General features: G+C 41.2%; 1 protein-coding gene across 5 annotated transcripts in view; it reads left to right on the top strand.

Moving 5' to 3' along the window:
* LOC137571708 (uncharacterized) overlaps positions 1-14,448 on the top strand; it is a 173,760-nt gene that overhangs the window by 68,746 nt on the left and 90,566 nt on the right. For 4 of the 5 annotated variants that reach the window (XM_068281255.1, XM_068281254.1, XM_068281252.1 and 1 more), the window contains exons 3-4: positions 757-4,728; positions 4,812-4,976. In XM_068281255.1, coding sequence (XP_068137356.1) covers positions 757-4,728; positions 4,812-4,976 — 4,137 coding nt within the window. The remainder of the gene's footprint in view (positions 1-756; positions 4,729-4,811; positions 4,977-14,448) is intronic. The other variant, XM_068281256.1, reaches the window with a different exon arrangement.

Raw genomic sequence — 14,448 nt, 5'->3', positions numbered from 1 at the left:
CTCTCAGTCTTCCTTCACTGAGAGGGGCGGGGGAGAGGCGGCGATGCGCCGCTGATAGACGTGCTGTGAGGCAGGGCTGCAGCCGTTAGCCCTGCATCTAGGAGCAGCAAAATCTACGACCAATTTGGTCGCTGATTTTGCGGGGGGTTTGGGGGTGAAGGGACCCCCGTTTAGCCGCGGGATAGCGGCGTTTTAGCAGGGGCACTATGAGCTCTGAAGCGTGAATTATTCTCGCTTCAGTGTCTCTTTAAGCAAAGGTTTTCTTGAATAGTGTTTCTGTCTCTAAATTTACTTTTCTATAAAGTTAACCACTGTATTAGAAATGTCCACAGGGCAGCAAGCTGAATTTCAACATTTACCATTGACCTGAACATGCGTGAAGGAATAAAACATATCCATTACAAAGCAATTTATGCGCCCTGCAGTGGTGTATTACATTTTCAAGAATGTACATAAAAATTAAATTTCTGTATTTTAGAATTTAAACGTTTCTTGAATAGTGTTTCTGTCTTTAAATTTTCTTTTCTATAAAGTTAACCACTGTATTAGAAATGTCCACAGGGCAGCAAGCTGAATTTCAACATTTACCATTGACCTGAACATGCGTGAAGGAATAAAACATATCCATTACAAAGCAATTTATGCGCCCTGCAGTGGTGTATTACATTTTCAAGAGTGTACATAAAAATTAAATTTCTGTATTTTAGAATTTAAACGTTTTTTGTTTTATTAATCTTGTGCAATTTTCTTTTGCAGTATATCCAACATCAGCAACTACAACAACAACAGCCACTACAACAACCTCTGCAACTACAGCTATTACAACAACAACAACAACAACTATTACAACAACACCAGCAACAACAACCGCTATTACAACAAAAACACCAGCAACAACAGCAGTTATTACAACAACAATACCAGCAGCAACAACAGCTATTGCAACAACAACAGCGATTACAACAACACCAGTTACAACAACACCTATTAAAACAACAACACCAGTAACAGCAACACCTATAACAACAACACCAGCAACCACAACAGCCACAACAACATCAACCTCACAAACGCAAGCAACTTCAAGTACAACTGGAACAAGTTCTAAATTATCAAGCAGTTTTACATCTACAGCATCAAGTACAGCCACCATAGAACCAAGTACAATGACAACTATTACAGCGTTAAGTTCCTCAGCTAATACCGCATCTATAACTAACAGTCTCCTTTCTACGGTTTCAGTTAATGTAATGTCTATAGTAAACCCATCAAATACTTCTCCATCTGCTCAAAATACAATGACTGCAACATCTAATGAATTATTTACAAGCAGCAACCAGACATCTTTTATCAGTACAACTGTCACTAGAGGTCCAAATGGTGTGTCCACCTTACTTAGCAATGTGTCATCTCTTATTGCACCTGCCAGTACCATCAGTGTCACACCTGGAATAAATCTATCCAGTACCTTGGGAACAACCGTAATGCCAATAGCCGGCATAATGCCAACACTGGTTTCAACAGCTCCTAATACTAGTACTTTATTGAATAGTGTAATTGCCACCCAAGAAACAAATAAAGTAACAGCAACTACCAACTATTTTTTAGCATCTGTTATTGCTTCTAGTAATGCCACCACTTTGACAGGCACAGGTGCACCCATATTAAGCAATATATCAACAGCTGGCAAAAACTCTAGTTTTTCAAACATTCTATCCAGCATCTCTAATACAGAAACTACTGGAGCATCATTTACAGGCAGTAGCAGTTATGCTCTGATTTTCAACATCACACCAGGGGTTAATGCATCAGCCACTATGAAATCAACTATAATGGCAACAGACAGTCCCTTAATATCTGTAGCAGCTGCAACTATTAGTAGCTCTGCACCTAATGGAGCTGCGACAATGAACACAACTGTTGTGACAGCGAATTCCAGCAATACACCAGGGTTGCCAGCACTTAACAGTTTTCTTTCAACAACAGGCATAACTTACAGTACCGCAAGTAGCCTGATGCAATTAATTAACAATGCCACTGTCACCTCATCTTTTACAAGCAGTACTGTTTCACCTTCGAGTGTCACTGTGACCTTTACTACTCCAGTAGTGTCAACAGTGAGCACAATTACATCAGTAAGTAAAACAATTACCAATGTCACAAACAGCCCACTTACTAATTTACCTACATCATCAGTGCAACTATCTAATGTAACTACTCCAATGGGCACTGCAGCATTAACAACCTTAAACACTGCCAGTAACCTTAGCACAGTGTCAAGTTCTCTCAGCAATCTTATAACAACACCAGTAACAACAACAGCTATTACAACACCAACAGCAACAACAGCCACAACAACAACAACAACACAAACAACAAAAGCAACTTCAACAAGTACTACTGGAACAAGTTCAACATTATCAACCAGTTTTACATCTACAGCATCAAGTACAGCCACCATACAACCAAGTACAATGACAACCATTACAGCATTAAATTCCTCAGCTAATACCGCAGCTAAAACTAACAATCTCCTTTCTATGATTTCAGTTAATGTAACTTCTATAGTAAACCCATCAAGTACATCTCCATCTGCTCAAAGTACAATGACTGCAACATCTAATGAATTATTTACAAGCAGCAACCAGACATCTTTTATCAGTACAACTGTCACTAGAGGCCCAATTGGTGTGTCCACATTACTTAGCAATTTGTCATCTCTTATTGCACCTGCCAGTACCATCAATGTCACACCTGGAATAAATCTATCCAGTAACTTTGAAACAACTGTAATGCCAATAGCCGGCATAATGCCAACACTAGTTTCAACAGCTTCTAATACTAGTACATTATCAAATAGTGTAATTGCCAGCATCTCTAACACAGCAACTACTGGAGCATCATTTACAGGCAGCAGCAGTTTTGATGTGTTATTTAATGCCACTAGGAACATCACCCCAGGGGTTAATGCAACAACCACATTTAAATCAACTATAATGGCAACAGCCAGTCCATTAATATCTGTAGCAGCTGCAACTTCCAATGTCACTATTAGTAGCCCTGCACCTAATGCATCCATGATAATGTACACAACTGTTGTGACAGCTAATTCCAGCAATACACCAGGGTTGCCAACACTTAACAATGCTACTTCAACCATAGGCATAGCTTCTAGTACTAGACTGATGCAATTAATTAACAATACAACTGCCACCTCATCTGTTACAAGCAGTAATGTTTCACCTTCAGATGCCAATGTAACCTTTACTACCCCTGTAGTGTCAACAGTGAGCACAATAACATCAGTAAGTAAAACAATTACCAATGTTACAAACAGCCCACCAACCAATTCACCTACATCATCAGTGCAACTATTTAATTTAACAACTCCAATGGGCACTGCAACATTAACATTAACTGGCAGCAAGTTCAGCAACCTTATCACAGTGTCAAGTTCTCTCAGCAATCTTACATTGTCCATAAACAATCAAACAACTGTCAGCAGATTGACTGACATGTCAACAAGTGCTGGTATTTCAGCTAATGACAAGGTTTCTAACTCCACCATCAATGCTGCATTCATCAATAATGGAACCATTCCTGTCACTGTTTTGCCAACAAATTTATCAGCCACAATCCTGACTGCAAATTCAACAACTTCATCCACTGCTGCCTCCATGCCTGGTATGGCTTCTAGTAGTTTGACTAGTCTTGCAATAGCTATAAACACAACTACATCAACTGGACTCCCAGTAATGAACAGTCTTACATCTGATGGCATAGTCTCAAGCAACCAGCCAACAATTCCTCTCAGTACAACTACTTTTATTACTACTACTGGTACTATTACACTAGCTGCAACTCCAAGAGTAGACTCTAGTGGTTCAACTTCTAATGTCTCCACCAATGTAATTACATATGGGGCTAACACAACAACTTGGAGAACCACTTTATTGCCACTAGTCAACTTAACTGCAACACTAGCAAACACCACAGTAACCTATGGCATCACTGGCCCTTCAAACGGTAATGAATCCAGTATAACTGCTGCTATGAAATCAAGCTCTGTCACAGTTCTGCCTACTTTTAAATCAACATCTTTTATAAGTATGAATGCATCTAATAACTTTACAGTGCCCTTTGCAATCAATACTACAACTGGATACTCGTCCCCCAGCACTCTAACAATGTCTGGATCAACCTCTAACACAAGCAGCCTCTCAATTTCACTTGGAAATACAAACTTAAGTTATAATACACTGAACAATTCTACAATGCTACCAACAAGTACAGTATCTACACCTTCAACCACTGGGCTAACATCAGGCACAAACAGTACAAGAATCCTAGCAACATTACCAAATGCAACCATTCAAACACCTATCACTACCTTTCTTTCTGGATTTCTTAACCATTCAACTAGTCCATTAATACCTTCTACCAGTGTATTTACCACTGCTAGATCAAGTGATCTGTCGGTGACTGCTATCAAGTCCAGTGCAAATCCAGCACAAACTGTAATATTGTCTAATATCAGTAATGTGACGTTTTACTCCAATCAAATGGCAGATTCAAGTACTTCTTTATTGACAAGTGGAGCAATTATAGATTTTTCAAAAACTAGCACCCCATTTGCTTCTACAACAAGTACAGCCAGGCCCACTCTGAGCCTCTTCCCTCAAGGAACATCCTCAACTCCAAACAATGTATCTGCCTCATCTACAGCAGGTAAGACACTTAAACATAAAAAAATATATGTATTAATTAGAAAAATCTGTACAGTGATTGTTGAGTTTATTTTCTTTAAATAGAAGCATCATTTACCATCCAGCAAGTTGGTTTTGATGCAATGATGCCATTGGGCATTCAGTCAGAAGACCTACAGGTGTCTTCTACAGGAGGAACCATACTTACAGCAGTGGCAACAAGTGATATACAGAATTCTACACCTGCTCAGATGTCCTTGGGTTACCCAGGTACTGTCATTAAAATGCCTCCTTGCCTCCTGTACTCTCTATAGCAGCCTTTCTCAACCTTTTTTGACCTGAGAACCCTTCGGAAAATTTTCAACTCTCGGTGAACTCCTGACGTGTGTGTGGGTATATATATATGCATGTGTATGTATATATATATACATATGTATATATATATGTATATAGTGTGTGTGTGTGTGTGTGTGTGTATATATATATATACACTTCGTCCACAGGTCAGTAGATATACATCCTCTGAGACTTCATCTAAGCCACAGGTCAGTAGATCTACTGACCTGTATTGAAGCAGTGCTGTGCAGGATTGGGCTTGCTCCTGTGCACATTTCTGGCACTGTCTGATGCAGGACTAATTGGTGAATGGGAATATAAGTTTCCTGAACTAATGAGATTGATTTTTACTATTAAAAATACTTGTATTTTCTCATTTCATAGTGAAAAACACACTCTGTAGCATTATTTCAGAATCAAATATCTTCACCATAAATTATGACAGGAACATAATCTAAGTTTTGTGATAAGCAGTAAGAATAGCCAAACAAAATGTATGTTTTCTATCTACAGTAGCACTTTTTATTTTTAAACTGGAATTGGTAAAACTGAGAAATACATGTTTTTTCTATTTTTTTCTTTGTCTTCCCATTGAAATTCATAGAAAACAAAATTGTTTGAGGGAAAAAAATGACATACAATGAAAGCCTAGTTTGTCTTGAAAAAAACAATATATATTTCATTTATGTGTCATAAGTAGGGATAAAGTTATTTCTGATTAAATAGGGACATAGCTAAACTGTCAAAACTGCTCTGGCCAATAAGTTGAAAACAAGGTCTGGATGCAAAATGGTTAAAATTGGACCCATTCCCTCTCTATAGTATGGCATCTGTGCCCTCTTTATTCAGTGTGGCCCGCTATGTCCCCCTTAACAGGTATGGCCCCCTTTGTCCCACTAGTTAACAATTATGGCTCCCATGTGCCCTTATTAACAAGTGTGGTCTCCATTTGTGTGGCTGCATTGTCCCCCCAGTTTGTTTGGCTGCTGTCCCCCTTGTTTGTGAGACTGCTTTGTCTCCCGTTTCTGTGGCTACTATGTCCCCCATTTGTGTGGTTACTATGTCCCCTTGTTTGTTTGGCTTCTTTGTCTGTTTGTGTGCTGCTTTGTACCACCTTTCTGTGACTGCTATGTCCCCTCTTTCTGTTGCTGCGTTGTCCGTTTTATGCTGCTTCCCCCCTTTTTGTGGCTGCTTTGTCTGTTTGTGTGCTGCTGTCCCCCCTTTCTGTGACTGCTTTGTCCCCCCTTTCTGTGGCTGCTTTGTCCGTTTGTGTGCTGCTGTCCCCCCTTTCTGTGGCTGCTTTGTCCCAAGTTTCTGTGGCTGCTTTGTCCGTTTTTGTGTTGCTTTCTCCCCCCTTTCTGTGGCTGCTTTGTCCATTTGTGTGCTGCTGTCCCCCCTTTCTGTGGCTGCTTTGTCCGTTTGTGTGCTGCTGTCCCCCCTATCTGTGGCTGCTTTGCCCGTTTGTGTGCTGCTGTACCCCCTTTCTGTGACTGCTTTGTCCCCCCTTTTTGTGGCTACTTTGTCCGTTTATGTGCTGCTGTCCCCCCTTTTTGTGGCTGCTTTGTCTGTTTGTGTGCTGCTGTCCCCCCTTTCTGTGGCTGCTTTGTCCCCCCTTTCTGTGGCTGCTTTGTCCGTTTGTGTGCTGCTGTCCCCCCTTCCTGTGGCTTCTTTGTCCGTTTGTGTGCTGCTGTCCCCCCTTTCTGTGGCTGCTTTGTCTGTTTGTGTGCTGCTGTCTCCCTTTTCTGTGGCTGCTTTGTCCGTTTGTGTGCTGCTGTCACCTCTTTCTGTGGCTGCTTTGTCCCTGTTTTTGTGGCTGCTTTGTTCGTTTGTGTGCTGCTTTCTTCCCCCTTTCTGTGGCTGCTTTAGTCATTGGTGTCAGTGCAGGGGAAAAAACCCTTACTTACCATCTGACGTCATTTCCTCCTTAAAGCTGGGATCCTGTTAGAACTCCCACGCATGCCGGAACTATAGAGCTAGCTTCAGTTGATGCGGCTGCTTTATAGATCCATCCGGCGCGTCACTTGCAGCAGCATGAAGGAATCCTTCCGCTGCCACTGCTGCAGACCTATGGAGAAGCGGGACTATATTGTCCCGCGGAAGTGTCAAATTGACACAGAACCCCTGGAGGGAACCCCGGTTGAGAATAGCTGCTCTATAGCATAAAAGTGTAAAGGCTTGCAATCCATACATTTCATTACTATGATCATGACATGTTTAAAGAGGCACTTAAGTCTCGAAAAAAAAATCGTCGGGTCCTGACGCCGAAACCGGAAGTGCTCACCGGCGGGGACGGAAGGATCAGCGAGACACGGCGAGGGCACCGATCGGCTGCAGGGGGCTGAGGGAAGCCCCAGGTGAGTAAAACTCTTTTTTTTTTCAAGACTTAAGGTTCGCTTTGGGGTACTCACTTTGGGAAGGGAAAGCCTCTGGATCTCCCACCTCCACGGGCCCGTTCCAGTGCTGTAGTAGCATGGGCCTGATCGGGCTCTAAAAAATTGATTTTGTGCTACTTCACATGTGCAAGCTTTCTGTGCGTGCATATTAGCACAGACCTGATTGAACTTTTTCTGCTGAAGCCGAGCGGGTCCATGCTACTGTGCAGGTGCAATTATAAAAGGTTACTGTTCTGAAAGTGTTATGATTTATATTTTTCTTGTGTCAAAAGCAGACAACAACTAAAATTGTATAAATTGTAGGAAGGAAGTTATTTTTTTAGATTTTTGTTTTCTATGTCCCCATTTGTCCATATTTCCTACTAACTGTTTTGAAAAGAAGTGTAATAAATCTTTCCTAGAGGAACAACAACAAAACAAAGTCTACTGAAGTTTTACACTTTTTGTACTGGTGACATTTAGGATACATTGACACTATGCTGCATTGTAGTGCAAAACAGTACTGAATGTACACTCAGTGCTCACCCAAATGTATGAGCATGTTCACGTGTCTGCATTGTAACGGATCACGTTATCCCAGTGCACTTTCTGTAGTGCAGTTCTGCATAATGTAAAAATGTGCATGTTACATAGCTATTGTTTATGCTATGGAAATAGTGTGCATGTTATAACATGCACAGTGTACCCTGCATTATGCACACTAATGTGAACTTCAAAGCTCACTTTGGATCATCAGGACAGAAAATTAGGAACACTTTCCTAACAGTAGCACCAACAACTGTAGTAAGCTTATGGAGACTTGAGGCTCCAGCTTCAATTTATTTTTATTTTTTTGGGCGGGGGGCACACACAAAGGGGGCACATGGTGGCAAGTATGGATGTGTGTTTGCATGGGACTGCTTACTCTCTCCATAAGAACACACACAGGTAATGTGGTGGATGTTTATACCCCATTGTCCCACCTTACCACCAGTCTAACTGCATTGTTCAGGGTGGTGATGTATTATTCCCTGTTCTTCTGGCCATTCATTAGACATTACTTTTCTACCCTTGGATGCAGGAGATTGCTCCAAGTCTTTATTCTTAGTTATAATTAACACCTTAGTTTCCACTCATGAGTTTTTTGTGCACAAATGTATTTATTGTTACATCATTAACCTCTTCCGGATGTTGCTAGTTGCAATATACACCGTTTGTGGCCGCTTAAAGCGGATCCGAGATAAAAAACTAACTATAACAAGTAACTTGTCTATATATCTTATCTAAAGTTTAGATAGTTTAAACAGCAAATCTAGCTGCAAACAGCTTTAATAGAATATGATTTCTTCCTTTGATACAATGACAGCAGCCATGTTGTTTGTAAACATTACACAGAGGCAGGCTTATCTGTATCTTGATCACTCAGCCTGTGAAAAAAACCTAATCCCCCTGCTCCCTCCTCCCCTCTGCCTCTGAAATCAATGGCTAGTAACACCTCCTCCTCCTCCTGCCCAGACTGAGCTCCCATGAGCCCTTGCTACTGCCAAGGCTCTCTGAAACCTGTGGGCGTGGTTTATTTAGTTTATAGGGTATTAGAGTATTAAAACAAAAAAGTATTTGGCTTGAGGAATGCCCTATAAACAATAGGAAAGGAACACAATTATGCAATGAGCAAAAGTTCACCTCGGATCCACTTGAAGCCTGCCAGAGCTTAAATTTCAGCTTCCCCATCGCGCAGTCATGCAGTTCCTGTTGCTCTTGCCGATCCAGACAATGCTGCAGCCCACTTGCTCTGCTGTCAGTGACATCAGAGCTCCATATGGCAATTTCATTGGCTCCTGGCACCGTGATTACTGTGAACCAATCACACGATAAAACAGGGAAAGGACAACTCTAATCCTCGAAGGGCCAAAATTATCCCATCCCGAAGGGGTTAATAAGCGATTTTATTTTTTGGTTTAGAAACTGTATTTTTTAGGACAGGACTACATTGCTTTTTCTAAATTGTGCTTCGACCTGTGTCTATATTTATTCAGCAGTGTATTGTTCCCCCAGTATATTTTTATGGTGTCCAGTGTGCATTATGAAATAATATATATATATATATATATTCAGTTTCTGGCTCCTCCCTATAGCATTACTGCCCATGAAACTGTACAGTAGATGTCCTAGTATTTGCTATAATGATTCTGGGAAGGGGCCCTGCATGCACTGTAGTATGTGTCTGGTATGTAGGCCATATCATTTTAATAGGAACAACCCTTTAGGGCTAGCTCACAGTGCTCAGTTGCGTTGCAGAATAATTCTGCATGCTAACTCACTGCCCATACAGTTCTGTGGGGCTGTGCACTGTACTGCATTGTAACTTATCACGTTGTTTATTTAATATCGCTGCATGCAGGCTTTTTTTCATTAAAGTCTATTTCCAGTCTCCATTACAGATCACACACATTTTAATATGTGTGTTATGCAACTGACCACTTTGAACCCACCATTAAGCTTTAGGAGGTGAGAAATAGTTGAACTAAAAAGAACGCTGGATGTATTTTTCTTAAAAGAAAAGAATGTTTTTTTGGGGGGGGATTCTGCTCATGCAACTTGGCATTTCTTTTTGACTGCTGTGAAAAATGAACATCTTCAATTAGGTCACAACTTCATCTAGAGCTGTAATGTGATTTCATTTTCCAGCGTACAAATAATAAGGCATGTAGTAATCCATACAGGCAAAATAAGGGAGAGAAAGTGCCCTTCCCAAAGTCTTGAGCTGCTTATACTTCCTCTAATCCTGTCCCCACTTCTCTTTTTCCAAGACTCAGTTACAGTATATACAGTCCTTTTATTGAGCAGAATGTAAAGCTAGCTGATCCCAAAACTGAAACAGCTCCAACAACATTTCAGTTCTTCAACATCAAATGTTGTGAAGTAGAACCGGAACAAATGTGGAAACCAGATATTCACCAATTGTATGCTTAGGCCATGTCCTTAATTTAAGGACCAGGGGTGGTTTGCCTGATCTGTGCTGCGTGGACTCTCCAGCCCGCAGCACAGATCAGGATAGAGCCAGGGCGACCAGACTTTCCCCCTTTTTTCCCCACTAGGGGGATGTCCTCCTGGGGGGGGGTCTGATCGCCGCCGGCATGCTGCTCTTTGCGGGGGGGCTCTTCAAAGCCCAGCCGTATGATGTAAACAGCGGGGATTTCTTCCCCGCGTGTTTACATTTTGCTGGCGAGCCGCGATCGGCGGCTCTCCGGCTGTTCACGGAGACACCCTCCGTGAACTGACATGGGAAGGCCGCTCGATAGAGCGGCCGCTTCCATGGTAACCCACTTAAGACCTGCTGACACCTATGGGTGTTAGCTGGTCCTTAATTGGTTAAAGTGGATGCGAGATAAACTTTTACTCATTGCATAATTGTGTTTCTTTCATATAGTTTATAGGGCATTCCTCAAGCCAAATACTTTTTTTGTTTTGTTTTATTACTCTAATTCTCTATAAACTAAACAAGCCTCGCCCACAGCTTCTCCAGAGTGCCTTGGCACTTTGAGACAGATGTAGCAAGGGTTTATGGGAGCTCAGTCTGGGCAGGAGGAGAAGGAGGTTACAAACCAGTGATTTCAGAGGCAGAGGGGAGGAGGGAGGAGGAGAGGGGAGTGAAGTTTTTACGAGCTGAGGGCTGGAGATGCACAGCAGCTTGCCTGTGTGTAATGTGACAAACAGAACATGGCTGCTCTCATTGAATCACAGGAATAAATAATCATATACTGTTGAAGTTGTTTGAAGCTAGATTTGCTGTGTAAACCATCTAAACTTTAGATAAGGAATATAGACAAGTTACTTGTTATAGATAGTTTTTCATCTTAGATCCGCTTTAAACTCCTCAACAAATTAAAAAAACAGAAAAATTGTCTTGGTCTTTTTAGCAGGTCAGGTTCACTAGCTGTCAAATGATGAGGATCTTCAGTTACGCCACAGCTAAATTTGCACTATAATTGGATTGAATTTTCCAGTATATAAACTACAAAGCATGCAGTGATCAAACGTGCATGCAGGATAAAACTAGAAAAGGAAGTGCCTTCCCCAAAGCCCCGAGCTGCATATCTCTATTATCTTCTGCTTTTTCTTGTCCTTCCTTCTCATTGGTCAGGACTTTAGTATAAAATGTAGTAGCTTCCTGGAAACTGAAACCTGAAACTCATAGTTTTGTTGTAATACTGTACACCCTTGTGATCAGTTTACTCACTGAGTCTACTGAAAGATACGGTATATAGATACATATATAAATTGTTTTATTAATACTTTTCATTTATATGTAAATTTAACAAAATAACACAGTATATTTGTAAAGGCAAATAGATTAAAAGTTCTACCTTTATGTTATTACAAAACTTTGAGGTTAAAGTGAACCTCCAGACTAAAAATCGACTCAGCAGCACTGAAAAGGCCTGGTGTTTCTTTAACAGTTTCACAGCATCAGAACTTTTTTTCTCTTATACAAGCCTCATTTTTAGATACACAGAAGAAAACTGCCCGGGCATTTTCCCCTGATGCTGTGCAAAGCATGATGGGATTTCTGATGTTGTTGTTCTCGTTCTGCTGTTTCGGTGCAAATTTTTTTTGGGACATTTTTATTTGACATTTAAAGCCTAGGGTGTGCAGCTGGGAAGAGTAATCAGGACACAGGACAGTTGGAACTGTGTCTCCTGCTCCCTGTCACCTCCTTTCAACCAAAAAGATGGCTGCCCCCATGACAAAGATGGCAGCCCCCATGAATCACAAACATTTGCCTGTTCTTTTAAAACAGGGCGAGTAAGAGATTATATTACCAATCCATTTTAAATAACATAACTAATGTAACTTAATGACAGTATGTTTGTTTAGGCTGAAGTTCCCCTTTAAAGAGGAACTGCAGTGCAAATAACATAATGAAAAAAGTGCCTAATTTTAACAATAATTATATATAAATTATTTAGTCAGTGTTTGCCTTTTGTAAAATCTTTCCTCTCCCTAATTAACATTCTGAAAATTATCACATGGTGACATCTTTACTGCTAGCAGGTGATGTCTGTGAAGGAGATGCTGCTTTTTGCCAGTTGGATACAGCTGTTATTTCCCACAATTCAACAAGGCTCCCACCGTGTGATATCAGTACCTAGGTGCTGACATCACACTGTGGGAGGGGTTTCACCACAATATCAGCCATACAGATCCCCCTGATAATCCGTTTTAGAGAAAGTAAAGATTTCTCAAGGCGATATCAGCTACTGATTGGGATGAAGTTCAATCCTTGGTTACAGTTCCTTTTTAAAGAATAGTTACGGTAGAGTATTGTAACACGTTAGCCATGGGTAAAAACAAGACGTTTTGAATCAGGATGATACCATTTATTGGCTAACTTAAAGAGGCACTTAAGTCAGATAAAAAATGAGTTTTACTCACCTGGGGCTTCCCTCAGCCCCCTGTAGCTGATCGGTGCCCACGTAGAGTTGTTTCGATCCTCCTGGACCCGCCGGCGGCCACTTCCCAGCCGCCGACAGGCTGGGAACGCGAGTGATTCTTTGCGTTCCCAGCCACAATAGCGCCCCCTATACTGCTATTGCGGCCTTCCTTGCCACTATAGCAGTATAGGAGGTGCTATTGTGGCTGGGAACGCGAAGAATCACTCGCGTTCCCAGCCTGACGGCCGGTGACAGCGAAACCGGAAGTGGCCGCCGGCGGGTCCAGGAGGATCGGAGCGACTCTACGTGGGCACCGATCAGCTACAGGGGGCTGAGGGAAGCTCATTTTTTTATCTGACTTAAGGTTCACTTTAAAGCGTAACTGTCAGGAATAAAATAAAAAAAAATCAATTCTTTATTTGTATCTGGTAAGCAAGTAATAAGGATGCTAACCAGACAATCCAAAAGTTAAAAGTCACTTTTACTTTCTTTCTCCATAAAAAATCATTCCCCAGTTTCCCTGGCTTTTATTTGGTACATCTGCCACACAAAGGAATTTGCAGGGAATGCTGGGCTTTCTTTTTTTTCTTTTTTACTTTCCCCTCAGACCTAACTAATGCATCCTGATTGGCTGAATCCTCTTTCCCTCCCTTTTTCCCCTCCCACACCTCTGTTCCTCTCTGATTGGCGAATATTTCTAATGCTGAGAAGCTGAAACCAGCTCTGCAGTCACACAATCACAATGCATTGTTCTACTGCAGAGCTGGGTGGGAGTGTCTGAAGACTAGGAGGAGGGCAGGCAATGATACACAGACAAAGTAAAGGAGGAAATGATATCAGAATTGGCTTCAAGATATACAGAGTCAAAAGGGAAAATCCTAAGAAGGGTTTTCTCTTTTTTACAATAGAAAAATCATTACAATCAAAATGTTGACAGTGCAATATGTTATGTAAGTAGAGCAAGTATTCATCTACTTATATGTGGGTTTTTTTCTGAGATAGTTTTCTGACAGCTCCTCTTTAAAAGAAAAAGTGTAAGCTTTCAACTAATTAGCATTCTTCAGACTCAATTCCTGTATGCTAACATGTTGTTACAGCTGGTGATTGGAGCTGAGGGGACTCTTCGCACTCCTGGGGTTTCTGTCTGGTTGGTAACCAGCTCCTAAAGATTGGGGCAAGGCTAGTATACAGCCAAGAAAGGGGCTCTCACTGTTTTTCTAAATTGGTAAACAAACATATGGAAACGAATTAAACACTTCCAAGCTGCAGCAGTGTAATGTCAGTGAATGCTGTCTGCAGGTCGTAATCTTGTTACTAAACAAGGCATGTACGACAGGTAGAACACCAAATGAGTTTATTTATATGTGTTTGCTGCATATCATTTAATTGTATTAATATATGTATTCACTGTTAGAATGATGTCTATCAGTCACATACATTTTAATAATTTCCCTCTCAGCGTGCATTTTATTTTCTGACATATGCAGTCTCAAGTATAGCAGCAAATGTATCAACAAATGGAATACCCCATACAAAAGCAATCAGTGATCAGAAAAATGCAGGCAGCAGGACAAGAACATCACAGTTGTCATTTGTCAT

This window comes from Hyperolius riggenbachi, chromosome 4 (assembly GCF_040937935.1).
Source record: "Hyperolius riggenbachi isolate aHypRig1 chromosome 4, aHypRig1.pri, whole genome shotgun sequence".
NCBI classification, from domain to species: Eukaryota; Metazoa; Chordata; class Amphibia; order Anura; family Hyperoliidae; genus Hyperolius; species Hyperolius riggenbachi.
Note: the sequence above shows the minus strand (reverse complement) of the source record. Positions and strands in the feature narration are given on the sequence as shown.